The 15621-nt window shown below is 50.1% G+C and overlaps 1 protein-coding gene across 1 annotated transcript in view; it reads left to right on the forward strand.

Moving 5' to 3' along the window:
• Positions 1 to 837: 837 nt before the first annotated feature.
• GREB1 (growth regulating estrogen receptor binding 1) overlaps positions 838 to 15621 on the forward strand; it is a 67774-nt gene continuing 52990 nt past the window's right edge. Inside the window, exons 1-4 of the mRNA XM_021697573.1 lie at positions 838 to 994; positions 5761 to 5880; positions 8267 to 8443; positions 15019 to 15201. Of these exons, the coding sequence (XP_021553248.1) occupies positions 838 to 994; positions 5761 to 5880; positions 8267 to 8443; positions 15019 to 15201 (637 nt within the window). The remainder of the gene's footprint in view (positions 995 to 5760; positions 5881 to 8266; positions 8444 to 15018; positions 15202 to 15621) is intronic.

Here is a 15621-nt window from a genome sequence, read left to right on the forward strand (position 1 = left end):
CGTGTGATGTTGCATGGCACTGAATATACTAAAAACCATTGAGTTGTGCACTTTAAGTGGGTGAATGGTATGGTATGTGAACTGTATCTGAAACTGCTACCAAAAAAAAAAAAATCGCAGTGGTTATCTTGGGGGATGGGACTATCAGTGATTTTTCCTTTTGTTTGTCCACCCTCTTCTGTAATTTCTAGATTTCCACGTTTTCCAGGTGTAATTCTACATTACTTGTATAAAGGAAATGGTAATAAGCTACAAAAACACTTTAAAGGAAGAATGTTAGCTTTTGGCCTTTTAGCAGAAAAGACAGTGATGGGAAATCTGCTAGCCTACCTTCTGAGAAGGTGCGGGGAGGTCTTGTAATCCTACAATCTGGAGATGGTGGAATTGTGAGCCGCCGTCCCAGACATAAAGTGGCGCGGGGCTATTCTTCTGTAAAGTCAAGGAAAATAAACCATCATTTGTCTGAGCTCTCTTGGGGGCGGGATCCCATCTCAGGGAAAAGGCGGGGCGGGGTGGGGGGGGCGCGGTCTGTGGAACCAGGGATGACGAAAGAGCCGGTTTCCAGCGCAGTATGCGAAGAGGTGTCAGCCTCGGCTATCTGAGTGCTGAATTAGAGAAAGCTGTTACTTCGGTAACTTCCTGTCATTGCCCAGCACTAGCTGGTGCTGAGAGCCGCCCTGTCCTCTCAGCCGAGCGGGGCGATCCACAGCCCTTCCCTGGCCCTTCCCTCCTTGTGACTGGTTCACATCTGCCTTTGGGCTTCGGGCACAGCGTCAGTCTTTTCAACTGACGCTGAGATGTCATTTTAAATAGCATCCTCTGTCGTCCTTTCTGAAGATGGGAAACTCTTATGCTGGACAGCTGAAGACGACGCGCTTCGAAGAGGTCCTGCACAACTCCATCGAGGCATCCCTGCGGTCCAGCAGCCTGGTGCCCCGGCCAGTCTTCTCCCAGCTCTATCTGGAAACAGAGCCGCAGCTCTCCGCCCTGGAAGGTAGGAGATACGCTGGGGTAGGTCCTGCGTCTGGTGCAACTCCTGTTGTAACAGAACAGGGAACTCGCTCCTCTCCCCTCTGTGTGGAAGAGTCTAGGAGAAAAGAATTATTAGAAAAAGAAAGGTGCACCTACCTTTTTCCTTGGCTAAGACTAAGTTTCGGCCATAAAGTTACAAGGAATGCAGTTATTCATTGGATAACAGGGGGAAGGAAGAGGGCTGCATTGGATTGTCGTGAACTGGTTGTTACTGATGCTCTCATTAGAAGGTTTGACTTTCTCATTTGGGTAAGTCAGAAATTTTAACATGCTTTGGCCCTTGGTGATATTTTTTTCTCTCTGTCCCAGGATTCATGGCCGTATCTTTGCAAAATAGTCTCTAGGTGGTTTCTCTTTGTGGTCGCAGATATAAGAGCCCTCTAGAAACTTTGAAAAAAACCAAGAACAAACCCTTATGAATTGAACGTGTGCCAGGAATGAATGAATCAATTATATTCAGGCATGAGGACAACTTTAGGATTTACTTAGCTATCCAGAGAGTAAAATGGTTGTGTTTTCAATCTTTAGTGTGTCTCTTTAATAGCCATGTGTTTTTTATGTCAGAAGTAACCCCACAGCAGTCCATGGAACTTTTGGTCAGTTTATGCCTTCCACTGGAAGTTCCCTGCAGACTTCACTTCGATATTGAAGGCAAAAAGTCCGTTGTTTGAAACAAAAATAAATCAATTAAGGCATGCATGCAGTATGGCAGATCCTGTATTGGGGTAGTCAGCATGTGTGTGGGTCAGTGTGTGTGTGTGTGTGTGTGTGTGTGTGTTGGCAGGGTGTGGGGATGGCTGGCTGGGAGGGTTGCACATAAGGGAAAATGAGGCACAGAGCTGCTTGTGTGGAATCTGATAGTTCCTTATTCTAGCAGGGACACACAGTTCCTTGTGTCCATCTTTGAAACATCGTTACAATGTTAACTTTACAAACAGCCACAGTAAAGACCTAAAAGAGCTGGATGAGGGTCTGGGAGAAACTGGACCATGCTCAAAAGCATGAATTAGGAAAACCAAGAATTCTCTCTTCATATCGAAAGCACATTTTCCAGCAGGGGAAGCGTCACTGCAACACAGGGAGGAGATGAGAAATGAGTGGGGCATACAGCCTGTGTTTTTGGCTAGCTGACAGACTTATGTAAAATGTATGCATTAAACAGTCAGCCTTAGCTACTTTCAGTACTGAAAGTCTTTGTTGCTAATGATAAATTAATGATGGTGACAATGATGACTTAGTCCATGTGAATGGCACTTTAAAATCTACAAAGTTCTTTCCACCTGCACCTACTAAAGTGATTAAACCCCATGATTTGGGACGCTGGGAGATGGGTTTGCTTGCAGGTTGCAGTGTCGAAGGAGTGCCCGAGTCAGGGAGTTGCACCCTTAGCTTTGGCAGCTCTGTGATAGAAAGGGGGCAGCAGGTGGTTAAGTAGGCGGGGTTGGAGGTGGTGTGGTGCTCACCTGTGGGGAGAGAGGGGGAGTGGAGAAAGCCCTGGGAGGTTCCCTGCCAGCTTTTCCTTCTGCCTAAGATCTCTGCGGACTACCTGGGAGGCTGCATCTCGAACATCCTGACTTGTTAGGATGCCTTCCCCTGCCAGTAGGGCATTGGGCATGTGGCACTTTCCGGGGACAGCTTTGAGGCATCCCCTTCTCATGCCTCCCGTGTTGAGTGCTGCAGGCGCCCCACCAGCTATTGGTGCAGCCCCCCTGTATGAAAACCAGAGCAGACCCTCCAGCTTTTCCTGTTCGTCCGCAAACAGAATAGAGAAATCCCGAGGGGCAGGAAGGACAAAGGAGGGGTCTGGTGGGAAGGGGAACACTCTCTTTTTTAGTTTGCTGGATGTCACCATGAACTGAACACACAGCTCTCCCCCTGGATTCTGTGTTATAAAACTTGGCGCCGATGGCTTGTCCTGGCCACACCTTGTTTTGTCTGTCTGTCTACCAGGGTCTCTTACTGCTGTCCTTCCTCAGACAATTACGTTAAAGATGGTTTTTATGGCCAGGCTGCTGGTATCCTAAACACCCCTGGGTCTGTTAACATCTTCCGTGTTCCCGAGCAGGGGCCTTATGACTTTGTTCCCTGGATTAGAGGTCTTACCACACCTCCTTCCAGGGGAAAAGGCTTTTAAGGGCTATTTACTTTTTTTTTTTAGTTTTTAGAGAAAGACCAAACAAAACAAACTCCACTCCAGCATTTTGAGATAAGTATTAATTAATTAAACAAGATGCGGTTAATTCTTGCAGCCTCACCCTCCTCAAAATGTCATGTGGTTTCTTCTTGTGGAAAGGAAAGAAAATTTAGCTCTGCAGAGTGAAGAAGTGGGACAGCATCTCTGGGCGTCTGTGTTTTCATGTTAAGGTTCTCAGCTTCAAATCCGGTTGGTCTTGTCTGACGCCGTGGTAATGCCCCCCCCACCCCCCCCCCCCCGCCGTCCCCCCGACCTTGGCCAGCAGTCTGGTCTGGTCTGCTCCTGGCTGTAATAAGTCTCCTCACCCTCGCCACTGCCTGACTGATCCCATCAAAGGCCCTGGGATGTCTGGTGTAGACCTTTGATCTTTGAGGTCTGCTTTCTCATCCACTGGATTCTGAGCTCTTTCTTTGACTTTCTGAGGCTGAAGGACCTCCTCTTTCATTCTTTCAGAGAGTCTGAATTCCTCTTCCATTTGGCTTTAGCAGAATAACTGCAGACAGGCATTCCTGTGTGCCCTCAGAGCTCCAGGGTCTCTGAGTTCTTGCTTCTTCTTACTCAGACTGTTGGGGTCTTTGCCCTTCCCTCCCAGCCTCTGGAGTCTCGGCTCCGGCAGGAGAGTGGGTGGTGCAGCCGAGCACTCTGTGCCGCCCACTCCGTAGGTGGCCGCAGGACAGTCCCAGCCCCCATGGGGCCCTGTGCTGCGTAGCTGGCGCCTGGGGTCTGGGCGGGACTCTGTCACTTAGGCTAAAGCCACTCTACGCCTGCATTTAATGGCAGGAAGGAAGCATCTGAAGGAAGCTCTGGAGTTTAGCCCCACCACCTCCTTGTGTGCTTCCTGGGTAATCTTTTTATGGTCTTCCTGCCACCTTGGTGTACTCTAGGCTCAGAAAGACGAGATACCAGGGTTCTTCACTTCCCGCTCTGACCTACCCAAGGTCATGGGCATGAGCTGGCTTAGAATGTTCAGTTTTTTCTGCCTCTTGTCTCATGGGCACCTTTAAAATGGTGGCCACTGTACTGATTAAATCACATCAGGAAGACTGCAACGCTGAGGGCTGTATTCCCCCACATAGACTATAGCAGCTCAAAGTGGCCCTATATAACCACCTCATTTTAAAGATGTGGGATCTGATGCACAGAGAGGTTAAGTAACTTTCCTGTGGCCACACAGACAATGGCAGGCTTGAGAACTGAAGCTTGAGTTCCCTGATTCCCAGCCCCTCTCTTTCCACTGCACACGATTCCATCACTAACCTAGAACCACTTAACCCACTGGATGGACGGAGGGTGCGAGAGCCGAGGAAGAGGAGGTAGGAGAAATGGGAACACAGAAACGAGCACTAAAACAGGAGGCAGAGAAACAAAAAAGAAGAAAAACTGTCTTCCAGCCCAGCCCATTTAAGGATGCTTGTAATGACCCTATTCCATGAAGAAGGTTGCATGCTAGTTACTAAATGACATTTAAACCTGGACAAGTTGTGAAGGATTTTGGCCAAAAATGTCTATTAAAAGGAGTTAGGATGATACTTCCATAGCTTGGGAAATTCATTTAGATGAACCCCCTTCTCGAGCAGTGCTGGGTAAACAGGGCCCGAGGGTGTATGCCCATATCAGCTGGGCATGGGTCTCCCGGGCACTGCCTCTGCACGAGCATTTTGTGGGGTGCCTGGGTCACAGAGATGAGCGAGGGCAGGGACCCCACTCTCTGGGAGCCGAGAGTTGCGGGGAACGACAAGAAGCTCTTTTACCGCCGCGATGGAGTAGGGAGCAGTGGGATTTCCACGGCCAATCCCTGGCTCTTCGGGCCAGTTCCATGTTTGCCAGGACTCCTAAAATGCGACTGCACTTAAAAAAAAAAAAAAAAAAGTTTCCTAAAGTCATAACATGCTTGGCCTTGTTCTGGAATGGCACTTTGTGTGTATGTGCCAGATTTGGGTGTGTTTGTATTTCTAGTCCTGTCTATGCATCCACTCTTCCCTTGGGGATAAATAGACACATAGAGTTTATATGACGGAGAGGCAGTTCACACTGTATTTTGTATTCTAAGTGAAGCCGGATAGTCAATGGCAGAACATCAGCCGCAGGACATGGGCCTCACATGCACCTGGGAACCTCCTGGCTGTGCTTCTTAGCAGGTCACCGAAGAGCTGTGGGCCAGTTATCGGGTCCCTCTCTGTAAAATGGTCTATATCTTAATCTTTGGCACCTCCCGCAGAAAGATTTTTGGAGTGCTTCATGTGCCATTCTTATCAACCAGTTATGTCTGTATTGAAGCCTCGTGCGTGAGCAGACTCAGGCAGCTCTGCTGGATGGAAAGAGAAGGAACCTGAATTTGAAGTCATGAGGCCAGGCTTGGAGCCTGAGTCCGTGACCTTGGGAAAGTCCTCTGACCTCAGCTGTCCCCTCTGAGCAGAGAGAGGCATGATGCCTGACTCCCAGCGTGTCTGTAGGGATGGGTTAATTATTAAATGGCTGAGACTTGCTGACCCCTTGCTTCTGCCTGTCTCCTCCCTCCCCTTTGCCACTTCTAGGTGGTAGCCGAGTGGACAATGAGGATGAGGAGGAAGAGGGAGAAGGGGGACTGGAGCCCAACTGTCCCCCAAATCCCTACCAGATGCACCCTCCACCTGAAGGCTGCTGTACCATGGACGGTAAGGCTGGCACCTGGGCTCCCCCGAAGCCCAGAGTCTGCAGCTGTGCACCGGTGGGTCCCCTGTGCCCCTGGCCCCTGGCTATACCACCCCGGGGACTGTCAGGCTCACCAACCCTCGGCGCTCTTTGGATAGCTCAACTTTACAAGTGGATTTGGGTCCAACGGTTCATTTTTCTACATTGGTTGTTTGGAAACTAGAATATATTTCCCAGTTCGGGTCTGCTTGTGCTGACGTTTCACTCAGACTGATTAGTAAGAATAATCTTTGTCCGCGATCGTAATTTACTATTGAAGAAGGCAGATATGTGTTCTCTCAGGAACCCTGTAGAATCAGTATGTTACTCCTGTTGCAGTGTTGAGGAACCAAGGCACAGAAATGCCAGGTGGGGGGGCACCTTGGTCTGATGATAAGAGCTCGTGCTCTGCACTCAGAGAAACTTGGAGTAAACCCCTGGCTCTGTCACTTACTAGCAGGACAGACTCTCTGAATGGTGTACGTTCATCTGCCCTGTCCCCATACCAGCTGAGTGATGTCACTAGTTAGTTAATTCACTAATGATTGGGGTCCCCACTCTGGAAATATGGAGATAAAAGGTACAAGAGCTCCCAGTTTAATGGAGCTATGTAGGTAAGCAGACACTTTGCACATGACGTGGAAAGTGCCGACAGGGTGGGCTGGGCAAGCAGGGGTGCCTGGGAGCACAGGAAAGGTTCCTTACGTGGGTGGAGAGTTTAGGGAAGGCTTCCTGGAGGAGGTGGCCTGTTATCTGGGTTTTGGAGGATTAGCAGGAGTCTGGGAGAGGGTTGGGGGAAATTGGGACATTCCAGACAGAGAAACAGCATGTGCAGAGGCTCAGGAGGGTGAGAATATAGGCCATCTGGGGAGTTGCTAGCAGCTTATTTAGGTAGGGGTCTGAGGTGTGGCTAGGCAGGGCTTGGTGCAGTGGTCAGATGGGGTGTAGAGGTCCCAGGTGCCCTGTGTGTGGGCCTGGACTTGACCTTGTGCAGGATGGCGGCGGGGGAGGCAGTCAGCCCTCACCGGGGCTACTGTTCCAGGGAGAGAGAAACCGGCACAATGGCTCTTCATGAGGTAGGACTTCTAGTGTCCACATGTTAAAAGGTCACCTAATTAAAGAAGGAAACCGTGAACTGTCCAGTGGTCATGATAGTGATTTTCAAAGAATTCTCCAAGTCAGTGTAGTAAACACTCTGTCCATGGCCTGTTTTCCTCCAGCTCTTCAGAAGGAAGGGCCCAGGCCATGTAGGTAGAAGGCCTGTAGGGTGTTTGACCTCAGCCTCAGGACTTTGCTTAGCTTCCCTAAGACAATGAAGGGGAACCACCCCAAGCTGAGGGGTGGACCTGGCTACATCCCGGCCCACCTCTTAGCAGCCTGAGCAAATCATGGAACCTCTCTGAGCCTCGATTTCCATCTCTGCAAACTGGGGGCTGAATCACTTCCCCAGAGGTGATGCAATGAGAGCTTTTGCAGAGCTTAACCTGGTCCAGTGCCTGGTGCACAGTGGATACTGGCTCCGGGCCTGCCAACCTCCCTGCCCCTCAGGGTCCCTTCGTGGCCCTCCCCCGGGGGCAGGTGGGAGACTCTGGACACAGGTGCTGTAGATGGTGAAGCAGGTGCATGCTGGCGGGGTCTGTTCACACTGTAGAGTGTTGGCAGGAAAGCCTTGGGACCGTCAGGGTCATGTTAACTCTCATTGTCTCAGTCGGTAACTAAGGATGGAACCGACCCAGGAGATGGGGCTGAAGGTGCCCTCATCCAGGAAGACCTGGGAGAGGACCCCTCCAAATAAATCTCAGCTGTTTCTTTCCTTTTATTTCCAGATATTTTAGGGCACTTATTATCCGAATGGGAAATATATTTAAAAACTCTAAAATACAAAATGTTCAAAAGGGTATAGAGTGCAAGCCTCCTTGATGATCACTCTCCTTGTGTCCTGGTCCCAGTCCCATCCCCAGAGACAGCCAGCATTACCAGGCTCTGGCTCTTCCTTTGTGACATTTGCCTATTCCTCATACATGTGAGAAATGCAGGGTGTAAAATATACCACGTTACTCACAATTTCTTACGGATTTATCTTGTATACATTTTAATTGACCACCACTTGTCTACCGTTTTTCCTGCTGAGTTTCACTTGTACATGAATATTATATGGTGACACAATATCTTCAGAGAAATTAACATGCAGCAAGTGTCCTGAGTAGATATGGTTATAATTTTATCTCTTGGAACTAATTTTAAAGTCAGCCGCACGCAGAGGTGAGGTTTGTTCCTGACAAGATCTGGAATGTCCTCCCTTTGCCCATGCAGAGCCTGGTTCTGGGGAAGCCCCTTGGCGCGCATGTGAGCCCTGTCCATTCCTCCTAGGGTTCTGCCAGGCGGGGAAGGACCTGCGTCTTGTCTCCATTTCCAGTGAGCCCATCGACGTCCCTGCAGGCTTTCTCCTCGTGGGGGCCAAGTCCCCCAGCCTGCCGGACCATCTCCTGGTGTGTGCCGTTGACAAAAGGTTCTTGCCCGATGATAATGGGCACAACGCTCTTCTTGGTAAGTCCCTTCTTTGTGGTTCCATCTGCATTTGGGGCAGGGACAAGGGAGGCCTTTGGGGATGGAGGAGCAGGCCGCCTTTGGGGGCCTCTTCATCAGCAGGTCCTGGCTGGCCCTGTTTGTGTTTTTCAGTTGGCTATTCCAATTCTGTGTGGAATTGGAATGTAAATGAGATTTATTTTAAAATGTGACGAACTTCCTATAGAGAACCTGTCCTTTAGAATTAACTTTTTTGGATGTTTGTTCGTCACACCTTTTCTAAGTGCCTACCTGTGTCAAGAATAGGATACAGACCTGTCCTGGGTGGTTTCAGAAGCCATCAGACATGAGGTGGAGGGAGAACAGGGCCCGAGTATGTGTTCCTGCTTGCAGAACAGTCATACCTTCTCCATAAAGTAGGGAGTGATTCCCACACGTGCTCTTGGCTGTTCGGCAGTCTGGCCCCTTCACCAGGCCTGGTGTCTCCTTTGGAGGAGGACCAGGCAGGTGGAAGGGCCGTAATGATCTGGTCCAGATGTAGCATCAGGAACAGTCTTCACTGTGGAACATTTAAATTTCGCGCTTGATCCAGCCCCCAAAGCTGAGTAGGTACATGCACGTCAGTGGTATTTATTAAGCACAGTTTATGTCTGAGGCATCACGTAAAGGACCCGAGGGGAGGAGAGACGGAGGGGAGGACAAGAATGGAGCCACAGAAAACAAAGAAATGGTTCCTGCCTCGAGGAGACGCGGCGGTGGGTTAATGCTGGGAAGCAAGGCAGGTGAATATGGGTTGCAGGGACACACACAGCTCTGGGACAGTGACCCGAGAGAGAAGAGGTTCAGGCCGGTGTGGGCTTATCGTCACTAGTTCTTGAAAACAAGAATAATCCCGGAAAATTCACTCCGCCCGAGAAGCTCATGGAGTCCTTCCATCTTAGGTTTAATTTGCTCATCGAGCCCACTCAGGATGCAGCCTGCTGGTAGGACAGTGCTGGTGACTTGGTCAGCGTTTGATCTGGTGGCAGCCGGGGCTCCAGCTGAATTCCACCACTTTGTGACTGTAAAGGAATTGTGAGGGCAGTAAATCAAGGAGGTTCTGGGTCTTGAAAGGTGGAGACAAGAATCTTTCAGTGCATTGGCCGCCAGCCCCCAAACAGCTCTAGCTCCTCAGGGGGCCAGTGCAGAGGAAGTGGGGTCTTTGTTAATTGCTCGCCAAAAAGCCATCGGAGGTAGGTAAGGAGGGCTGGTTGGTAATAACCGATGCTTTCTTCTTTTAAAATAACTTTATGCTCTCAGCTTGTACACTTAACACTGTTTAGGTTTCCTGCAATTAACCCTGATGGCTGCACAGGGCAGGGTGGCCCTGCAGCCCTCCCCGGGGCCTGGGCTCAGTGCTTTTTAGTGATCTATAAAATGGAAGCTGTGAAGCATCTTGGGGGAAGGAATGGCTTTAGCTCCTAATTTATAATCCCCCCCAATCTATAATGAAGGGTATCGTGTTTTAGTGACTTTGAATCAACCGAGGGATTTTTGTCTGAGAAGATGAAAATCTAGGTGTATGTTTCCAGTTGTTGACGGTAATTCATTGAAATTGGCTGACAGCTAAGACGGAAGAAAACACTGAACTAGAATGTTCATTTTTTTCCTTTTAGTGTAAATGAGTCCTGTGTTTATTCAGCAGGCAAAGCATTGAGCGTTCATGGAATGTAGACCCCGGATGGCAGGTGGGCTTTCAGTTCAGCCCCGGGGCCCCAAAGTCAAGTCCAACTGGCTCCTTCCCTGGGGGTTTGTCACCTGGTACGAAAGCTTCAGGCAGACAGGGACTCAGCTCAGAGAGCTGCAGAAATAAAGCTTAAACTACATCTCCGTGCCGCATGCTGTAGCTGGGGGGCTACGGAAGGGCGCACTGAGCCCCGGTGACGGGAAGGGTGTCTCCGAGGGTGTGGTGTTTAAGCTCGGCCCTGAAAAACCAGTGGAGTTTTGCCAGTCAGAGAATGATAGCAGCTAAACATTAATAGCAGCCACCTTACTGAGCACTGACCGTGTGTCAGAAACTGCTCAGTAGGATCACGTAAGCCGGCGCGGTGGGTACCTTATTATCTGGCATTTGTATATGAAGAAATAAAGGCACAGAGAGGTTAAGCGACTTGCTCAGGGTCACCCAGCTAGTAAATGGCAGGTCCTGAATTTGAATCCAGGTGCTCTGGCCCTGGTCTCATACTCCAGAGGACGGGGTGCTCTCGGGCAGGAGGGGGGGCCATGTGCATGAAGGAGGATGGTGTGCTGGAGAAACAGGGTGGAGACTGGGTATGGGGGCTGCTTGGGCCCCGCTTGCGAAAGGCTACGGTGCCCGGGAAGTCTTTTTTTTTTTTAAGATTTTATTTATTTATTTGAGAGGGGAGAGGGAGGAGGAGCAGAGGGAAAGGGACAAGCAGACTCCATGCTGAGCAGGGAGCCCTACACGGGGCTCGATCCCACAACCCTGAGATTATGACTTGAGCCGAAACCAAGAGTTGGATGCTTGACCAACTGAGCCACCCAGGTGCCCCAGGAAGTCATTTTTAAACTGTCGAAGTAGAGAGAAGACTATGATAGTATAATGTATTTGTTTTGTCTCTTCAGCAGTTACTAACACAGTTGCATTTCACTCCCTAACTCTCCCTTCTCTACGTTCTGAATTATTTGGAAGCAAATCCCGGACCTGTCATTTCATCTGTAAGCATTTCAGTGTGTATCTCTAAAAAGTAAGGGCTTTTTGTTAGAAATCCTGTACCATCATCATATCTAAAACATGTAACAATCATTCCATAACATCAGATATCCAGTGTGTTCAAATTTTGTCTTACAGTTTTTGTTTGTTTGTTTTTACAGTTGGTTTGTTTGAATCAAAATCCAAACAAGACTCTCCCAAAGCATTTGGTTGACCTGTCGATAATTTTCTCTTCTTGTATAAGCCCCTCCTTCCTAGTTTTCCCTTAACAGTTTCTATGTTTGGGAACGTTCAAATAAGATGATTGCTATGTTTTTAACTTGCATTTTAGAACGATCTCTTGGAGCTCACATGAGCAACTGATTTCTTCCCCCCACCCTTCCCAAGGGAGAACTAGAGGCTGGGGAAGTAGTTCTGAGCTTTATTGTAGGATTCTAGAGAATCCCGGGGTCTTGTTGGTTATGTTCCAAGCCTGCTAATGTACCATCAGCATTAGCCCATCTTTCCGTGCCCATCGTCCCCATTCTGTTCCTGTCTCATCTGAACCCCGACTCGGCCCTTAAGGCTTTGCCCGCCGCTCGGGTGTGGCATGTGCCCACCTATGAAGGCTCCATCCTTAAATAGAGCTCGGAGCCCCTCTTGAGGTCCGACCTCGCCTGCCAGGCCCCGTTGAGCCCTGCCTTGCCAGGAGGTCTTGCCACAGAAGGGAGAGCCTGGCTCCGTGTGCACGCACAGCAGCTGCCATCTGGGCAGACAAGCCCGGCTAGACGGGGACCTGTGGGGGCAGCGATGGTGCCACCGTGTGTGGTCACGAGAGACTCGATTTTATGGACTGTCTCTTGTGCTGTAGGACATCGAAGGAACCGTGTCTCTCGACTCTGGATGTTTGTGCCTGGGAGTCTGAGGATTCGGGCTGCATCCCATGCTCTCTGTCTTCTCAAGAGATTATCAACTCCCCAGTCCTGAGGCAGATTTCCAGAGAGAATGGCTCATTTTATGCATCCTTGTGAAAACTTTTATTGCCTTGCAGACAATGTTGTGAAAAATTAGAATTACCTCATGTGTTCAGCTGGGGTGATTTCAGCCATTTCCCCGGTCTCCTGGGACTGGTTGGGAAGCCGTCCTGCGGTTTTCTTGATCAGCCCCTTCCGTGGTCCCAGATCACCTCTCCGAAGAGCAGTCTATTCTCCTGGCCAGAAATTGTTGCCAAAGCAGGAGAACACTTTGCTTGCTGCCTCCCTAAATATTTGCTGGACCCGGTTCCCCCTTCTGAACCACAAGGAGGGGTTCCTGATGGTCTGTGTTTCCCAGCCCTGCGTCTGAAAGGGAGCCGAGGTTCCACAGCCCACGTTACTCATGGAACCAGGGCCTGACATCCGTGTAGCTGCTTCTGGATGCCCGTGCTGGCCTTGGCACGGCGCTCCTGGCATCCCACAGCCTTGCAGTCATTCTTGTCCACCCATCTTTTCAACACTTGGTGTTGGAAGATTTCTCGGGGCCTCATTCTTTGATGGCAGTTGAGCTGTGCATATCTTAAGGCATCCAGATTGGAGACAAAGGCATAAATAAAAAACAGTAGGTTATTATTTCAAAGAATATGCAGAAATCCTAAAGTGTTCACATGGATCGTTACGTTGTTTCTCCTGCCTTCCCTCCCGATATTTACTGACTGTCTACCATGTGCTGGACGCTAGTCTGTGCACATAAACGTACATGTACACACACAGCCCGCACCTACGTGCACTCACACCATGATGCCGGTGCTTTGGGGCTCAGGGATAGTTATGGGGGAAAAAGACGTGAATTTCGATAAATACAAAAGAAGCAGTTACCGTGGTCTTCTGAGCAGTATAAAGAGCATTAGGAGGTTGAGAACAGCAAGCTTCAGCCCTTTGGGTCAAGGAAAGCTCTGAAGAAGTGGACATTTGAGTTGGGCATTGGGTGACAGTGGGACACACACAGGTGGGGCTTCTGTAGGAAGGAGCATGAGCCTGGAGGCAGGAGGGTGGTGGGAGTGGGCAGGGGGGTCCAGTTGGCGATTTGGCAGAGCAGAGTGGGGAACAGGAGTGGAAGCTGGAGATGGGGGTTGGGTAGGATTCGGGGTGGCCTTGGATGTCATGTCTGTGGGTCTACACTCCGTTCTCGTGCTAGAATGGAGCGACACACTGTCTGCATCCACTTTGGACTCTTACATAACCTCTCTGGTTCTCAGGCTTCCCCAAAGAAGGTTTTGCTGTCCCGACTGACTAGTTGTTATGCCAGTAAAGCTGAGTGACCTGTCTAGAGGACAGCAGAGACCAGAATGTCCCTGGTTCTCTGTGCACGTTCATTCCCTTCCTGTCCCCTTAAAAACAAGTAAATGGAGAGCACGGTGTTTGACATTTCTTGGTGCCTTGTCTCTTTGCTCTGGTGCACAGAGAATGGATTCTGGAAGGTTTCAACCAACCTGTACCCATCCCGTGGCTCGACCAAGAGACTTGTCCTTCTTTCTAAGGCCTTTGAAGGAATATTAAATTTGCTTAGAGTAAAAGACATCAGAAAATCCAGTAAGTTTCTGTAACATAGATGTCTCGTTTCCCCGTGGAGATGTGGTGAACCTTCACTAACATGTTATTTTGAACGTTAGCCAGAGGCCTCGGGAATACCCTGTTTAAAAAAGCAGAGTTTGTGCACATGGCCATATGGCCCTCCTGGGCAAAGTCAGAGTGACCTTTGTAAACTTGCAGTCCCTGAATATGACAAAATAGATTAGTCTCAGCTTCAGGGGCTCCCCTACCAAAGGACTTTGTACCATAGAAACCAGACGCACCAGTGGGCGAAGCGAGGTCTTAAGGAAGGCTTTCTTGAGATGGTGGGTGTGAACACCAGCAGCTGTAGGGGGGAAAGGCAAATCAGCCCGTTTCTCCTCTGTGAGCCAGCGGTTCTGAGGATGGTTTGATTGGACTTGATAGTTCATAAAGCTCTTTTCATGCGTACTCGCTGGATTTTAACTGTTCATAGGAGGTAGTTTTGTCATGGGGCAGCCTTTCTGGAGCCTCACAGCTGGTGGGAACCTCAGTCCCTCCCCAGGAAGGCCCATTCGGGCCTCAGCAGCGGGACTCCAGCACGGTGACGGCCAAGCTCTTGCAGACGGTCTCCGCTCCCTTGGCTGCCGGGCCCCCAGCATTCCCTTGCCGCCATTCTGGCTGCACCATGGAGCTCTCCTCATTTCTTTTCAGCAACTCATGGGATCGGGGTGTGATCTGGGGCTCCCAGGAGGTCTCTCAGTGTATCCTAGGGTCGAGATTCCGTGACTGGAGATAGGGACGTACCACCTTGTTACAGGTACTTGATCAGTGTAGACAGTTGAACATGACAGTTCTTGTCTTGTAAAGTTTGCTCTGTGTAACAGGCTTTAAAATCTGCCCCTGGGGCAAGTTCAGTCTTCCAAGCTTGGCGGGGCGGGGCGGGGCGGGGCGGGGTGGGGGCGGGAGTTGTCCATGACTAAGTCTTCTTGGTCCTTCTTCTGTTTGAGTCGAGGTCATACTGACCCCTGGCCCAGCATAAGGTGCCAGGGACATTTGCCTTGTGGAATTTTCTGGTTGGTGGCACAGAATGAGGATAAGAGTTTCCATTTTTTTTTTTTTTAAGATTTTATTTATTTTCGACAGAGGGACAGAGTGTACAAGCAGGGGGAGAGGCAGGGGGAGAGGGAGAAGCAGACTCCCTGCTGAGCAGGGAGCCCGATGCGTGGCTCGATCCCAGGACCCTGGGATCATGACCTGAGCCGAAGGCAGACGCTTAACCGTCTGAGCCACCCAGGCGCCCCTCCATGAGGTCTGTATTATTTGAAGAGGATATTGAAGGTAAGTTGGAGACATTCATGGTTTGTTTCCTCCCCCAGGTTTCTCTGGGAATTGTGTTGGCTGTGGAAAGAAAGGCTTCTGTTACTTCACAGAATTTTCTAATCACATAAATCTTAAGTTGACCACTCAGCCCAAGAAGCAGAAACACCTGAAGTATTACCTGGTCCGCAGTGCACAAGGGACTCTCACCAAAGGACCTCTCATTTGTTGGAAAGGCTCAGGTGAGCGCTTGGGCTTTGAGCAGGGTTGGGTGGGTGAACCAGGGGGTAGGGGTGGGGGTCTTCCAATAGGGCCCAGGTGCCAGGCAGCAGGACTTTGAGGAGAGACTGCTCTGCAGTCATGATTGCAGGCCAAAGGTCAGCCCAGTTCCTGGGCTTCTCTCCTCCCTCCTGTCTCCCCGTATCACCCATGGCTAAGTCATCTATGGAGGGAAGAGGGCGGTGGTGGGGGGGATGGATTTTCAGAGGCCCAGCCATAGGTGGTCCCTGGTCCCTGAGATACCCCCCCTCACCCAGTTGTGGAGGGACATGTCCCAGGAGGGGTCTCTGCGAGAACCTTTTGTCCCTCACTTGTCTGCGTTGGCTTACTTCTGGTCGCCTGGCCTCCCCCAGCCAGCTGCTGTGAAGAGAAAGAAGGGCTTC

The sequence above is a fragment of the Neomonachus schauinslandi genome, chromosome 10, assembly GCF_002201575.2.
Source record: "Neomonachus schauinslandi chromosome 10, ASM220157v2, whole genome shotgun sequence".
In the NCBI taxonomy this organism is placed as follows: Eukaryota; Metazoa; Chordata; class Mammalia; order Carnivora; family Phocidae; genus Neomonachus; species Neomonachus schauinslandi.